Source organism: Helianthus annuus, chromosome 17 (genome assembly GCF_002127325.2).
Source record: "Helianthus annuus cultivar XRQ/B chromosome 17, HanXRQr2.0-SUNRISE, whole genome shotgun sequence".
Classification (NCBI taxonomy): Eukaryota; Viridiplantae; Streptophyta; class Magnoliopsida; order Asterales; family Asteraceae; genus Helianthus; species Helianthus annuus.
Window position 1 is genome coordinate 12,436,140 of NC_035449.2, and position 17,634 is coordinate 12,453,773.

General features: G+C 35.1%; 1 protein-coding gene across 5 annotated transcripts; it reads right to left on the minus strand.

The window, feature by feature from the left end:
- Window positions 1-7,219: 7,219 nt before the first annotated feature.
- Window positions 7,220-11,433, minus strand: LOC110922998 (zinc transporter 4, chloroplastic). 5 transcript variants are annotated; one of them, XM_022167195.2, is made up of 5 exons: window positions 11,127-11,433; window positions 9,924-9,972; window positions 9,632-9,691; window positions 8,310-8,961; window positions 7,220-7,819 (listed from the first exon to the last, which is right to left on the minus strand). In XM_022167195.2, the coding sequence occupies exons 4-5, from the start codon at window positions 8,943-8,945 to the stop codon at window positions 7,364-7,366; spliced, it is 1,092 nt and encodes a 363-aa protein (XP_022022887.1). In that variant the 5' UTR covers window positions 8,946-8,961; window positions 9,632-9,691; window positions 9,924-9,972; window positions 11,127-11,433; the 3' UTR covers window positions 7,220-7,363. The 5 variants fall into 5 exon arrangements, with proteins under 5 accessions (XP_022022887.1, XP_022022888.1, XP_022022884.1 ...); XM_022167196.2 differs by lacking the exon at window positions 11,127-11,433 and adding an exon at window positions 10,049-10,133; XM_022167192.2 differs by lacking the exon at window positions 9,632-9,691.
- Window positions 11,434-17,634: the final 6,201 nt, after the last annotated feature.

The window sequence follows — 17,634 nt, forward strand, 5'->3', positions numbered from 1 at the left end:
CCGACAATGAAGACTTGAAAGGACATCAGAGTTTTGGTAACTCAAAGACCAAAGACCGTCGAAGTTTGAGACGAGTCTACAACGTTAGAAGATAAAGACAAAGCTACAGCCAAGGGGGAGTTTGTTGGTGCACTTGTGTCTGTACTTTGTCTGTATTCGGTCTGTATGTGAACGATGTCCTAAGTTAGTCTGTAAGTTGACCAAGTCATCTATCCTCCTAGTGTGACTTGGCCAACAGTTGGAATATGTTTGATTGATTGTCTGTCTCGAAGGATAGGAGATCGAAGGATAATGTGGATCCTTCGATCTCATCGAAAGATATGTTTCGAATGATAGACCTCGAAAGGTGATCTTTCGAGGTCCTTGCTGATCCTTCGAAAGCACTATATCCGAAAGATGATCCTTCGGACCATCTATCGGATCCTTCGACCAGACATCATGGGCTGGGTATATATATACCCATGCAGTGTAGTGTGACTGAGAGAGATGCACACTTAGAGAGACAGACAAGAGTGGAGAACATTCTGTCCGAAACATTCACACACACACTTTGAAAGTTTGCAAACTGATTGTAAACATTGTGCTTGTAACCGGAAACTTTCTACGCATTAATACAAGTGGTGTTAATCGTTGAGTCTTGTGTGTTCTTGTGTTTGTTCTTGCATCATCCCGGTTTGCTCGCTAGCTTGGATTCCGCACTCGCTAGTGAGTTTGTATAACAAGGTTTAGGTTTGTTCTCGATCCTCCGAGAGGGACCTACAATAAATAAATACAAAAGTGATGAAAATTATAAGAATATTAATTTAGATTTTTCATGTAAGATATGCATGAATTTATTAGATGACATCATATTTCATATGGTTGGATATGATTATATCTATATCTATATCTATATATATGATAAAGTAAACCAATCTGAGACACATGACAAGCATTGAGGCTATCCAAAATTCTATTTTTCCGTCTAAAACATAATCCTTTTATTTTCATAGTTAATCCTAAATTAAAAAAGAAAAAAATTCATAATACATTTAATCACGATAAACATCAATTGAATTCAAAATTATCAAGATAGTCATAATTAGATAAAAAGGTGAGTCATGAAATTATAATTATATTTTTTAATATAACTTTAATATATATATATATATATATATGACAAAAAAAGATTATTGTTTTATTATTATTATTATTATTATTATTATTATTATTATTATTATTGTACCATTCTGATATTGATATAATTGTGTGTGAGATTTTAATCAGGCTACCGGAAAAGTCATGCGATACAGTCTAGGAGTGTGTGTAAGCATTTTACTATCAAAACCTAATTTTGTTATGTTGCATTGTGTCCATATATCCACATATCTCCGCTTTCACTATTTGGTGGTTTTGTAGTGACAAAAAATATAAGCCAAGGTTAATCACTATCCAATGCTGTTTTGTTTTTAGCACTACCGAATTCACCCATGGTCAATTGCAATTGGTATTATCAAGAATTAAAAGTAGAGACAGGGTAGAACTACTAATTCTAGATAGAGATGGTAAGTTATGAATAACAGATGTAATGTTGTATACAAATAAATATATAGATATTCATGAATTGTGTTAATATTTTTTGGATTCAAATTATTTTTGGTAATCTGCAAATTATAATTGTAACTTTTTATTGCTCAGTAAATGTAATGTAATACGTAATACAATAATAAGTATTATATAATATATTTATATTTGTATTATTTTCAACGACAGTTTGATTACATGCTTCTCTGATGAATTTTATAATACTAAGATACATTATCTTTATATTAACTCATTAATGTCAATTTGGTATATAAGTATCTCCTTCTTTGGTTTACATTTACAAGAAATCTGTATATCTATAATAAAAGAAAACCAACTTTTGGACACATGTAATTCATTGAAGGTATCCTCAAATCTATACTTATCTTATATTAACTACATAAATAATAAATTAATATTAAATCTTATCATACTATAATAAAATATTATCCTCAAATTTAAATTGTTAATTTAATATATGTTTAAAACAAATACTCTCTTTCCTACTTATCTTATATTAAATATATAAATAATAAATTAATATTAAATGTTATCCTAATTTATTAAAAATATTACTTTTTTATTATTTGGCATACAAAATTATATTTATTCAACTCGTGTAAAACGCAGGTTTTTTAAAAATTTAACTTTTTTTATTATTTACTATACAAAGTTACATTTATATAACCCGTGTAATACACAAAGTTTTTAAAGATATAACCTTTTATCATTTGCTAGGTAAAATTAGATTTATTCAACACATGTAATACATGGGGTTTTTAAGGATATAATTTTTTTTTATTATTTTGTAGATTTTTCAACCCGACTATACACGGGTTTTTTAAAGATACGACGTTTTTAGTATTTAATATACAAAATTACATATACTTAAGCTGTGTAATACACATGGTTTTTAAAGATATAACTCTTTTTAGATCTATTCAACACGTGTAATATATGGGGTTTTTAAGGATGTATTCTTTTTATCATTTGGTAGATTTATTCAACCGATTATACACGGGTTTTTTAAAGATACGACGCTTTTAGTATTTAGTATACAAAGTTACATTTATTTAATCTGTGTAATACACATGGTTTTTAAAGATAATTTTTTTTATTATTCGATATATAAAATTACATTTATTTAATCCGTACAATATACGAATTTCATAAAAATATAACTTTTTTATTATTTAAATATATAAAATTACATTTATTCAACGCTTGTAATACACGGGGTTCTAACCTAGTGTTTATTATAAAGCTTAAATTGTTCAAACCGTGTAACACACGGCGAACTAACCTAGTAATAATTATAAAGAAAATTTCAAAAAAATGTAAGACAATGATTAAGGGAGTTGATCGTACCCCCATTAGGGGAGGCTAGGGCTGTAAACGAACCGAATGTTCAGCGAACGTTCGTGAACCGTTCGGCGGGAAGTTCGTTTATGTTCGTTCGTTTAATAAACGAACGAACATGAACAAAAAATTTCGTTCGATTAGTTAAATGAACGAACATGAACAGAGGTCTCGTTCGTTCGATTGTGTTCGTGAACATTCGGTAAGGTGTTCGTGAACGTGTTCGTGAACATTCGTTGATTTGCGTTCGTTTATGTTTGTATGTTTGTGTTTTAATTGAAGATCTTTGTACTTTCTTGTATTTTATTTGTACTTTATATATTATTAAACTTTTATTTATTTTATTACCCTAACAATTAAACTAGGAAACCTACTTTCACCTTTTTATGCATCATTTCACTTTCATTTCTCATTATTTACATCGGCGAATATGGTCGACATCCGTTCCACAATAAGGGATTCAAGTTCGAGTGCTACTCTCTAGGCCATCTATCTTTATTCTTCGTCGCATTCGCCAAATTTATTTGTGTTCGTTTGTGTTCATGAACCGTTCGCGAACACACTCATTTCCTTAATGAACGAACACGAACATAAAATCTCGTTCGGTAAATATTCACGAACCGTTTGTGAACACAATTATAATCTTAACGAACGAACACGAACAAGGCCTTGTTCGTGTTCGTTCGGTTCGTTTACAGCCCTAGGGGAGGCGGGTTGGTTAGTTTTTTTCCCCGTGATGAAGTTTTCCACGCGTGGTGGTTTGCATTTTTCCACCGCCACCAAATTGTTCAACGCGTTGTAATATGGTTTCCGTGAAAAACTTCACGCGTGACAAGGTTTGAGTGACGGAACATGTGAGGGGGTGTAGAGTTTATTGTTGGGTGTTGTAAGTGCTAAAAAAAGGTTGTGAGTGATGAAAAATGGTTGATGACATGACGAAACTTGATTGGATGTTGTGAGTGATTAGTGGTCACCATTCCACCCCTTATTCCTCTTTCCGTTTTACGATGGTAACAAACTACCGAAGATTACGGAAAAGTAATGTAAAGTATAAGAAATTCTGAACCTGTATATATTGCCTTTTATACGTGTTTGCAGATCTAAACTGTACCTTTTTTGCTTCCAGAATATGGCAAATTCCGCCCCTGCATCACACACCATGATTATACATCCTCCCCCCTACAACAAAACAATTATCGACAAAACCGCAAGCTTCGTGGCGGAAAACGGACCTAGGTCTGAGATATGCATCAATGCTAGCAATGCTGGAAATCCCATATTTAGTTTTCTGAATGGTTCAGATCCATATCATGCCTATTATCAGCACCGACTGTCTGAGTTTCGTGCTCAAAATGATCAAGCCCTGCAGCAGCTCAATCATCTGAGGATCGATGGCAGGCAATGCAGCCGAGAAGTCTGATACGTAACGAAAAGTTGATAGCAACGGGTTTCTACAATAATACTTTTTTTTGTCTTGTTTTTTTTTTTTTTTTTTTTTTTGGGGGGGGGGGGGGGGGGGGGTCATTGTTTGTGTTGGATATGATCATATGACTACCTTTTTCTAAGTCAATTTGCATGAGGTATAACTCAATATTGGATATGATCTTATACATGCATAATGAGTCTTCAAATTTTACATGTGATGAAGAAAGGATGGCTTTTCAAAATGCTTCATCCGAATTTGCAAAGTCTCATTCATAGCTTTTGGTATTTTGAAAAATAATTGACATGCGAGATGCGACATTAGGTGTATTAGGCCCATATAAATGTTAAGATTAACGTACCCTTGGTTGTATATGATGGTGTAAAGATGATTAAATGAATTCTCTAAAATAGTAGGCGTTTTGGTTTACATATTCATCGTGTTATATAAAAACCAACACATCAACTTTAACACTCTGTTCCCGAGTCTCATTTAACAGGGGGAGGGGAGGGGAGGGAAAAGAGATGAAAATATGAAAAAACCATTTTCCCGAGTTTCATTTAACAGGGAGAGGGGAGGGGAGGGAAAAGAGATGAAAATATGAAAAAACCATGTTCCCGAGTTTCATTTAACAGGGAGAGGGGAGGGAAAAGAAGGCAAAAGGGATAAAATATGACCATATATTCATCCTCTTAAATTGGAGAGATTAGGAGAGGAAATTCTCCTTCCTCTCCCCTGTTAAATGAGACTCGGGAAAATAGTGTAAAACTTAAAATCTTGTTCCTATGACTTAATAAAGGATTGTTTTTTTTTAAGTATTATCACTAGAAGAGGGATGTAATTTTTATGACTTTTAAAACTAGATATGTTAATTGCAATGCTACAAAACTTACCTTGTCTAGATGATTTGTTGTCGTAGCAGATGAATTGCTGGGCAAATCTCCCTTGGCAGTAGAATTAAGAAAAAAAACTACTGCCAAAGGAGTATATGCCCAGTAATACACCCATACATTTACAAACTTTTAATTCATTCGCAATTTGTTAGATAACAATTTGTGTTGAAAACAATTTATAGACCAATAAGTGATGGTACCAATCTTATGCATAGAGAATATCCTCCAAATATGTCTTTTTGTACAACATATAAAGTATAAAAGTATTTGCGAAGAATAGCGGTGGCAAACATTATGTTTTACTGACCTTTTATGCTTCAAAAAGACAATGAGACGTAAACGTAAATGTGCATCGTGTGAAATTTGCTTGGCTCAAGAAATCTTGCACAATCATTCTCACTGTGTTGAGAATTTGACGTATATGAAATCAACACGTAATATGAGATTAATTAAGATATATTCTTAGACTTTTACTTGTGTCGTGATGATGAGAAGTTTACGTAAACTATTAGAATTTGACGTATATGAAATCAACACGTAATATGAAATTAATTAAGATATATTCTTAGAGTGTAACTTGTTTCGTGAATCGTGATGATGAGAAAAAATGGAGAAAGTAAAGTTCCAACTCAAATGTCATGTCCCTAGAAAATTAATATAAATTATTTTAAACAATACAATACTATTTTTGCTATATATATATATATATATATATATATATATATATATATATATATATATATATATATATATAGGTGTGTGTGTGTGTGAACTGATTATTAACTTGTTAAAAAAGACTTCACAAATAATAATTTATATTTTTTTGGTTACAACAGCAAACACATTTGATATGTTTTCCTCAACTAGGTGTGTGTAATTTGGCATATCCAATACACAAACAATTATACCAACGACCAGAAAAGCATCTAGATCTCAAAAGAGTAAAAAGGTTGCGAATATGTTAGTAATCTTGAGCAAGGTTCGATGGTCCTAAAAATAATTGAACCTTAGCATATTTTAATATGGAGGGTGATAAAAATGGGCCGTTTACATGACAAACGAAAACAATGTCAATACCTTTGCGTGACAAAAAAACGTAACGACAGGATCAAGGAATAACGTAGGCCAAATGTTTACATATTCTTATTACTTAACAGAACACTAATACAACCAGAAGATCGTCAAAGTTCTTTAGACCATGTGTAGTGGGGCGTGATTTTAAAAAAAAAAATGAAAAAAAACGCCCCAAAACGCCCCTCCCCCCACTACACCGGGCGTTTTGGGCGTTATAATTAAAAAATTTTGAAGCCGAGCGTTTTAAAAATCACGCTAAATCGAAATTCATTCTGGGCGTTTTATTTGAATAATATGGATGGGTCAAAGGGTCAAATGCTATAAGCCAATGGGAGGCTTCCAAGAACCTGCCATGTTTCCTGCCATGTTTGAGTTGAAGAGGGATGTGGCCAATGGGAGCCTCTTTGCTTTATTATTTTTTTTTTATTTTTTTTTTCAAATGATTGAATGGGGCATTATGGGGCATTATACCCACTACACCACTTTTGCTATAATGCCCCCTTGCTGACTAGGACACCACATGGCACAAAACGCCCCATGGTGGGGGCATTATAGTGTTTAACCACTACACATGGTCTTACAGGTTGTTTTATTTTAAATATTTTAAGAAAACGTCGTAGGATGCTTTTAGTTAGGGTCAAAATATGTTTTTTTAAATGACAAAGTAATGTGTAATATTATGTAATCAAATCACTATATGTTAGGTGTGTAAATGATTCGAGATCGAGTTTGTCTAAGCTTGAGCTCAGTTTGTCTCAACCTAAACTCGTTTTGAGCTCTATCTTTTTTTTTTTTTTTTGAACGGTGAGATTCTATGATTAATAGAACAGGGCCAGCAAAAGCTGTAAAAACCCGAAAAAAACAATACCATTTTTGAGCTCTATCTAAAATTTGAGCTGGCCTTGTAAGATTAAATCCTCATGAGTCAAAAGTTCATTTAGAATCAAAGAGCCACCAGATAATACATATATATATATTTTGTACATTTAAGGGATTATATGAAGCCACTTAATATTATTTACACCATTAGTAAAAACAAAGGCATCTATCTTTAAGCCCATACTGCAAGAGAAGCCATTAATCCAGCCCCAAGAAAAAGTGCAATAAAAGACACCATTTGAATTCCAAAATTGCTTTTCATCTTCTTACTCAAGAATTCAGCAGCAATTAAGTCCACTAAAGCCATATAAATTAAAATCCCAGCAGAAATGGAGTCCAGGATACCTTCAACAATCAAAGCTCTAGGACTATCATGGTCATAAAACGATGACACACCCATCCCTATGCCCACGCTTATAGGAGCCGTTACCGCGAAAAAACCCGCCATTAACGTCGAACGAAGGATCCCAAATTTTGCTTGTGAGATGCAACCGCCTAATGCAAATCCTTCAAAGAACTGATGGAAAGATAACGCCCCGAGCAATGGTCTAATTGTACATGGACTTTGTGAAACTCCTAATGATAAACCGATTATTATTGAATGCGACACAATTCCAAGTTCCAATACCTGCGTGTACGTCATGTTGAGTAAGTCTTTTTTGGTAAGTGTAAACTTACAAGATCCCGCCAATATCATGCTAACCAGCGGGACCAGGTAAAACGCATCTAGTTGTTTGATATGTGTTTTAAAGTGGAGTTAAATGTCATTTCGTCCCTGAGGTTTGACCACTTTTGCGACTTTCGTCCCCCTGAGGTGCCATTTTCATCCAAAAAGTTTGAAATCTTGTCATTTTTCATCCCCGAGGGCCGATTTCGAGGGACAAAAGTCGCAATAAATTGCCAAACTCAAGGATGAAAATGACAATAAAACACAAACCTGAAGGACTCAAATGCACAAAAAAGTCAATTTGGATGGAACAATAAAAAATGACTAAACCTCAGGGACGATTTTGGCAGTTTACTCTTTAAAGTGATTACGTGACTTTAAAATAAGCAGGATCGAATAATCATTTGTAAGAATATTAAAATGCAAACCGAAACAACCACTAAAGGATTACCTGTGAAGCGACAGCATAGCGTACAACACTATCTGTATCGTCATCATCTTCAAACGCATGCTTGTGAGAATGGCTCTCTAAGTGCTCGTGCCTTTGACCGTTTTCACGGATGTGGGTACGATGAACATCACCACCATCCATAACCACATTGTGAATCCCATTCTCCTCCAAACCATCCTCTTTCGACACCAACGGAACCACCGCTGGATCCAAATCACCCACCTCAATTCCGGACGTCTCAATCTGCTTTTCTTGCTTTCCTTCATAGTATTGAGTGGTAATGAAGTCAGCAAGCAATGTAAACAAAGCAGCCATCATTGCAATGAACCCCGAAAACGGGAAACTGGACCAGGGGAATTTAGGGAGACACGGGTCGGATAATGCTGATGTGGCATCCGGTAGTATGTGCACGAAGCCTGTAGACAAAATGACACCAGCAGCAAAAGCTTTCGTGGCAGAAAAGAAACCGGAATCTGATCTAAGAATTCGCCAGCTCTTGCCGACCAACGGGACGGCTACTCCGATGAATCCAGCCAACAGTATGCAAGCAATGGCCACAAATTTGAGAATAAAAGCGATTTTTTCATCCCAACAAGCTTCTAGTTCCGGCGACACACTGCAACCGCTGGTTGACATTGATAGGAAAAGTTTCCTGGAAACGGAGTCGGTGTCGAAACCAGAACTTTTTAGTCCAGTTATCATCATAAGGTTCTCTACTCTATCCGTTAAGTCCGACTAATATTTTTGTTAAAAAAACTCAAATTTTATATAAAAATCCAACAAATTCTGGTGAGAACGGGCCAACAGACCCATGGGCGGAGGATAATGGAGGCCCGGGTGCCCCAGCCCCTCGCGCGTAGTGTTAATTTACCAAAAATTTGTTTTTTTAGTGTAAAATATTAGATTTTTAAAAGTATAACCCCCGCGCATTTGGATTTTTTTTAGTACGGCCCACACCGAGTTTCCGTTAAAGCTTGGCCACTGAACAGACCCACTTGACCCCACTTGGTTCCGCCGTAGAATGGACCATTTTTGTATCCAAATTATAGAAAATATTTATCGGACTAAAAAGACAAAGGGGCTGTTTGACAACTTCTGAATGGTTAAGTGCTGAACCAGTAAGAGGTCTAAACCATTAAGTGCTGAACCAGTAAGAGGTCTGAACCATTAAGAGCCAATATAATGTTTAACCTTTCAGAGGCAAATGTCTGACCAATTCAAATTAAAGGTCTTAACCATTCAGACTCGGTATAATACTTAACCATTCAGAGGCAAATGTCTGAACCATTTAGATATCTGCTCGCGAAACAAACAGTCTAAACCATTAATTGCTGAACCAGTATGACTCCTCGTTAAGAGCTAAACAAACAGCCCCAAAGTTGCTAGCAAGATTCAAACAAGAATTAATCAAATAGTATCATAAAAACTAAAAAGGTGAAATTTTAACATGAATAAAAGGAAATATAATCAGGTAAGCAGATTTAATAATCAAATCCAAAACTCCTAAATTCAAATAATCATAAACACAATTTGAAACTAACCAAACACTAAAAAGTCAAAACTGATCATTAAGCAAATATTCGATGAAACCAAGAAAAACTTTATCGTAATTACCTGGAAACAGTGGAGTATCTGCTTTGATTTAGTACAATTGGAACATATCCTGATATAAAAAACAAACATTAGGGACTCGGATTGAATATAGATATGAATTAAGGATATGAATTAGTAAGTGTAACTTGAAGCGGTGACAAAGAAAGTATGCGATTGTTGATGAAATTGGGCAAGAATCGAATAATATTAATGGATGGGGAGGAAGATGGTGAACGCACGCTTTCGAAGTTGACTTTATTGAAAATGACATTAAATGTCTCTTTATGGGTATAAAACGTCGCGACTCGTAGCTTGTTTGAAAAAAAAAAAAAAAAAACTAGTTAATATAACTCAATTTGAAATTACTTGAGCAGAGCCGGCTTATTTTGTAACCGAGCCACAGCTAGGCTCGTTGACTCGTTCTTGGGCTCATTTAACTTCAAGTCAGTGGCAGATCTAGGATTCCGACCAAGCGGGAACGTTTTATAAATAGGCGGTAACGAAATCGAAAAAACGTCAAATTTTTCCAAAATTTACACTAAAAACGTCAAAAATTTTCCGACTAAGCGGTAGCGGAAGCTACCCCTTGGTTCTATATATATCCGCCCCTGCTTCAAGTTCGTACTCGAGCCGAACTGCGTCATTTAATTTCAAGCTCAAACTCAAACCCACCCTGGGTTGACTCGGCTCATTTAGAGATTTTAATTTGGTAAATTCTTATTAAACAAAAAAAAGGTAAGTGGGTGATGAATAGTAACACCACGCAGAATTTTATGTTAGCAGGGTAGGGTTTGCTAGCGACGTAACTTGTTACCCGTCTATCTGGGATTAGTCTATAACCATCTCTGTTTTAATGAAAATCCCTTGTTTTTAATCTTCACAAAGCCATATTCTTTTTATCACCATCTACAAATTTCAATCCTCCCTTCCCTACTGGCAATTTCACGGTAAACCCATATCAAATACAAAATCTTGTCGAATCAAAATGAAGATATTGTAAAAAAACTTGAAATTGAAATTTTATTATTAAAGACTCTTTTTTTTTTTTCGTAATTGGGTCGTCAAAAACCAAATTCTCCACCAGACTACTAATATTTAACATTCCGTTTTTGAAAGATAATGAAACTGCGGTCGGTGAAGATCAATGTTTAATCCGTTTTTCAAAGAAACCGTCTCCGGCGATTAACTCGAACTCCAATTACATCAACAAGTTTTAATGTTTACCCAGATCGTAGATCCAAAAGCGCCGATACCGGTTTTAATTCACAACACCATTTCTCCGGCTGCCACGGTTGTGGAAGCACAGGGAGGAAGCCCGGCGTAGTTGTAGTCGGACCTCCTCCGCTCTGTCTTCTCCGGTCACAACCACCACCACCACCACAACCCCTGAAGGTATTCTTTGTTGATGAGGATAGGTAAAGGAATTGTTCCTGGTGATGATTGTGTGGAGAGATGAAATTGGGGTAAGTGGATGTTGGAGGGAGAACAGGATTACATTTGCCATTTTTTATGCATATAATTTCGGTTTGCCGCTTACTTCGGAAGGTTCTCAATTATAATCATAATCATAATAAAATTAGGTGGTTAGGTGAAAAAACCCGAAAACCGAACTGTATTCAAAACTGGAAAAAATAACAAACTGAATTGTGAATACGGCTTTCGGTTTCAAACTATATCTGAATTGAGAATTGGTTTTAGGTTTAGTTATCGGTTGCACAAATCTTGCTTATTCGGATAATCGGCCGAATTTAATCAAATAAACCTAGTGATAACCAATTTAATCAGATAGTTGAACTGAATAAATCCATCTATTGGTTGAATTCGGTTCAGTTAGGGCATGTGTAGTCATAAAGCCCCTTTGTGGGCGTTACGCGACACGTGACGCGCCACGTCAGCGTATGGGCGTTATGGGGCCTTATGCATTTAAGCCCGTAGTCATAACGCCACTACCTCATCATTACCCAATTAATTAATAAACCCTTAAACTATACATATATATGTATATATATATGTCTGTGTGAGTGGAGGGAAAACAAACAACAAGCATGGCGCCGCGAAATATATAACGAGAGGAGAAAATTTTTACCCCATAACGCCCCCCGTAGTGGTGTTCGGGGCGCTATGGGGGCGTTATGAAGGAAAAGGGCGCCATATACAGCCCCATTACACATAGTCTTAGACAGATTTCAAATTCAGATCGGTCCACTTTTTAGTTAGGGCATAAAAAACAACAAAATTGAATAAACTTATATCCAAACTGATGAATACCTCTATATATATTTGATTTAACTTAATAATAACTAGGTGAAACACCCGCACTACGCGGCGGGGTGTTCGGTAAAAAGATGGTGAGCATATTTTTGTAACAACCCATCACTTATACGACATTACGATAACCAAAGAAGTTGCATGCCTTCATAGTTTGTTTTGTTCCAAATGAAAAGCATTGTATTTCGAATACAACTCATTCTTAATAAAATTTATGTCTCAACGTTAAGAAAAAACTAACCATATGCTTATTATTATTTTTTTTTTATAAAAATAAAGAAAGTAAGTTGTTAGAGAAAAATAAAATTACTAAAAATAATTGGGTTAAATTAAATATATATGTACTTTGTAGTATGAGAGCTGAAATCCACAAAAACGAATACCTATCCGGATAATTCGATAGCAGAAAAAAACATTTTATTTCAAACATAACTCAATTTTTTTTTTCAAAATACTTATATCGAAGCGTTGAGAAAACAAATTAATTACAACTACGTACTTTGTTATTTTTATGTTCACTTAAGTTATGAGTGAAAAATAAAATTACTAAACTTAGGGCTGTAAACGAACCGAACGAACACGAACAAGGCTATGTTTGTGTTCGTTCATTAAGGAAAATTTGGATGTTCGTGAACTGTTCGCGAACACATGACAAACAGAAGTTTGTGTTCGTGTTCGTTCGTTAAGGAATTTTGGTTGTTCGCGAACAGTTCATGAACACCAACCACGAACACAAATGAACTTTAATTTTGAAAATTAAAAAGGCACCGTTAATCTTAAACATTGTACACAGCGAAAGTAGTTAAATATAACCATTTAAAGATTGAAGGGATGGATAATATTGGGTTCAATCGATTGGAGATAAGCTGAATGAAGGAGCGTGATATCAAAAAAGGGAGAGGGCAAGAGAGAGGGAAATAATACATATGGGGAAAGTAAAAAATTAATAAAACATTATAAATTTTTAGAAAAATAAACATAAAAAACCTAAACGAACGAACACGAACGAACATATTATCGAACGTTCACGAACGCAGTCGAACGAACGAGACCTTTGTTCGTGTTCGTTCGTTAAGCTTATCGAACGAAATTTTTTGTTCGTGTTCGTTCGTTAAGCTTATCGAACGAACATAAACGAACTTCCCGCCGCACGGTTCACGAACTGTTCGCTGAACGTTCGGTTCGTTTACAGCCCTAACTAAACTTAAATGAGTTATCAACATATATTAAACATGTGTTGTTTATAGTGTAAAGAGTGAATTATTTATCCTCGTTTACCTCTTATAACTATTTATTATATTCAAAATTCTCATATAATGTACTTATTTATGTAATTTGGAATTTTTTCTAAGCAAACAATAACTTTAAAATTATTTTAATAGATAGATGGTTAAAAGAATACGGATTCTATATTTTGTGTTGGAATGCTATTACAATGAATATTATTATAATTTTGATTATTACAATTTTGATTTTTATTACAGTAAATAAAAGAAAAGGTCAAAGTTTAGTTTTATGTAGAAAAATAAAGAAAAAATATACATAATTTAAAATAATCAATTAAAATAGATACTCTACACCCTCTTTAGAAATGTAAGGTTTCATGTAGAAAAATAAAGAAAAAATATACATAATTTAAAATAATCAATTAAAGGAGGTACTGTACACACTCTTTAGAAATGTAAGGTATAGAATATTATAGAGGTTTCTTTGCTTGTGGGCTTAGGGGTAGGAGGAAAACGTGCATGTGTGGATCTAGTTGGGGTTTCCCCGCTTGTGGGCTTAAGGGGTAGTGTTTTCACGGTGGGTCAGACAGTTTTAAAGACTGATTCGGGAAAAGTTACCAAACACTAGAAAGCGTGCCTTGACAACCAGCACGTTTTTATCCCATTTGTTTTTTATACTTTTGGTTTCTTGGCATCAGAGGTTTTGGACCTACTTAGTCGAGTTCAAAGGGTCATGCATAGTAATGTTATCGCCCCGAGATCTATGGACGTAGTTTTTAAAAGACTTAGTTTTGCTATTCAAAAAGTGGTAGCGGCGCAACTTGTTGCCCATTTACCATCTATTTCGATGTAAATTCTTAACTTGATACAAAATTTGCAAAAATATTTTACTAAAATGCGACAAATAGTGAGATCACGTGTGGTCACTTTTTATTAAAAAAGGGGCTAACTTTGTAAAATAATAACCAACTTTTAAAAGCGTTCCAATTAGGTCACTCAAGTTTTAAAAATGTTTCATTCGGGTCAATCAACATTCATTTTTTATTAAAATTAAGGGGCTGTTTGGTAGCCTCTTAATAACCATTCAGATGCTACCTCTTAATGGTTTAAAACCTCTGAATGAATAAGAAGTAACCACAAGTCTGAATGGTTAAGAGATAACCTCTGAATGGTAAATCATCACATGTCACATTCTTTTACCTTCTCATTGGTAAAATTCTTAATGGTTCCATTAAAAGGTAGCCTCTTAATGACCATTCAGAGGCTACCAAACAGCCCCTCAGGGGTTTTCATCCATTTTTTAGGTAACTATGGTGATATGGATTTTTGTTTATTTTTTCCCTTTAATTGATGCTTACGCCGAGTGATGACGTGGTTTTTAACTTGTTTTTCTAATTTTTAATGTAATTAAAGTGTTTTTAGCTTTAATAAATATGATTTATACATTAAAATAAACCGATCTCAGTATCTTATGCTCTATTTTTTTCTTGACACATGGAAAAACGGACATGACTCGATTTGAATGTTAGTTATCTAATTGAGACAAAAACTATACGAGTGACCTAATTAGAATACTTTTAAAACTTGGTTACTATTCTATGACATTTTCAATAAATAAATAAACAAATAAAAACCCAGATAAGTAAAAAATGAAGATTAAAACTCGTATCACTTGATGATATTTGGTTAATCTGTTATACTAATACGCTTGTATAACTCATTTCATTATCAAATTCATATGTCAAGGTTTAGTTTTAAAAACCTTTTCTTAACGGGTCAAACAATTTTAAATTTATGAAGCAAGAGATAAATAAGTCTAAATAGTATCCCATCCCGACCATAAGCCACCTAAGACTATAAGGTATGGTGATGGACCATCCTTGGAGGATGATTCGTCACGTAGGTGCCACGTCATATTCCTCCCAAAGATGGTCCATCCTCCAAAACTAGAGGGCATGGTAGGATGGTCCTAGTCATAGTCCTCCACCAATTTTTATGTTTTTTTTTATTTTTTTTAGTCTTCTATTTTTTTTTTTAACATTTAACAAATATACTAACAAAATATTTTCATTAATATTAAACCCACGTTACGTAAACATAAAAGAAAAACATAAACTTAAAAAAAAAACCAAAGACTTAATAAAAATAAACATAGAGTTAAATCATTTGATGTTTTTTCATGATGTCGTGTTGTAATTTTTTTAACATCGAACGTTTCGGCTCGGGTTCGTCCTCGACATTCATCGATATTATTTCCCATTCCTTGAGCCGAATTTTTTCATCGGAAATTCGGATTTTCTCATTCGCCAATCGGACCTTCTCGCGTAACTTTTCTTCCGATACACGACTTTTTTCTTCGACGGCCCGCTCCTTCGCCTTCGTCTTTTGGGCCGAGACGTCGTTGTACATTTTTAAGTGTTCCATAAACTCAACCATGTTCGGGTCCACCTTTTCCTTTTCTTTTCCCTTGGCCCGCTCCTTCTTTGATTTGTCTCGGCCCGTTGGACGCTCCGGTTCACGTACGTTGTACTCCTCTTCGTCAAAGTCGGCGTCATCATTTAAGTTTATGTGACACCTCGCGTCCGATCCATCGGCGCTAAAACTACTCGTTTCCGATGTTTTTTGGCGTTTCGCCATCGCCACCTTGTTGGGAATAGGCCTCCATTTCGGTTCGTCTTTTACAACCATCCACGCACGAACGTGAGGAAAGTTGGTATTACCATTCTTTTCCTTATACTTTTCCAACGCCATTTTGAACACATCCTCGCCATTCCACCTGCTACGACGGTCACTTGTATATAATTTATTATATTCCTCGCAAAACCTGTTGATGGACGAGTTCATTTTCCGCCACTTTGAGGAGACCGAGTCGACATCTCGATACGGGCCTTAGTCCATAAAGACGAGAAACTTGGCCAATACCTTGGACCAAAACCCCTCACCCGATTGGTTATTACCTATAAAAAACAAACAAAATATATAAAGTGTTAACATAATAATAAACAAAAAATTTAAACTTTAAAACTAATAAACTAAAAAACCTACTGTTAAAAAAATTAAAACTTTAAAAGTAATAAACAAAAAAACCAACTGTTAACAAAAAAAAAAAAAAAAAAACTTAAAAAAAAAACAAACTATCGGGTAAGAAAAAAAATTAAACTTTAAAAAATTTAAACTTTAAAAAATGTAAACTTTAAAAAATTTAAACTTTAAAAAAAATACGAACCTTTTGTCGGGTTGTCAGAAGTGCCAATGAAAGCCTTGGCTAAGGCTTCTTCTTCAATTGGTGTCCACTTAGTCGCCTTCGGTTTCGACGGTTGATCACCCACCACTTGCTTGCCTTTGTTTCGTTTTCTTTTCCCTTTAGGCGGTTGGGTTTCGGGAACAATCTCCACATCGTCTTCGGGTTCGGATTGGGTCGGGATCGGTTGAGGTTGAACGGGTGGTGTGGGGATCGGTTGAGGTTGAACGGGTGGGAAGTTCCAAGCACCCCGCATCATCATTTGTTGAAGGGCTTGATTTTGGGAGATTTGAGCGAATTGGTTTGGTGAGTGTTGGAATGAAGCAAACGCATTCGATGAATATTGCGAGAATTGGTTCGGTTCTAGCGTCGGATAATATCCCGGAACCGAGAAAACATTAGGTTGGGTCGGATTGTTGGGATTATTCGGGTTGTTCGGAGTGTTCGGGTTGTCCAGGTTGTTGAACGGATCCATGAAAAAGTGTAAAAAGGTTTATAGTGGAAGAAGGTTTATAAAATAGTGGAAGAAGGTTTATAAAAATTATGTGAGAGAGAGAGATGAAATTTTGGGGTTAATTTTGTTATTGAAAGTGAAAATGGAAGGTAAATATATATATTTTAAAATTATGACCGTTTGTTTTTATTCAAAATTTGGAATTTTTTTTTAATTAACGGTCGAAATCATAAATGTTGGGCCCCACTTTTGGACATTCTCAAACGGCGAAGAAGCGACGGAGAGGCCGCGACGTGGGGGGCGGCACGGTGTTGAGTGCGTCGCCGGTCCAAGACGGTGTGGGGACGAACCCCATACAGAGTAGCAAATAAACATAGCAAAAAGGCGGAATCTTCGGAACAAACATGTAACCAGTCAAATCTTAGGGAAAACCCATCTAACCAGTCAAATCTTAGGGAAAACTTCATTTGTATCTATCGTTTTAAGGATTCGCACTAAGAGTACACGTGTCGAGCTACTAGTGTGTTCACGTGGAGTGCGTTT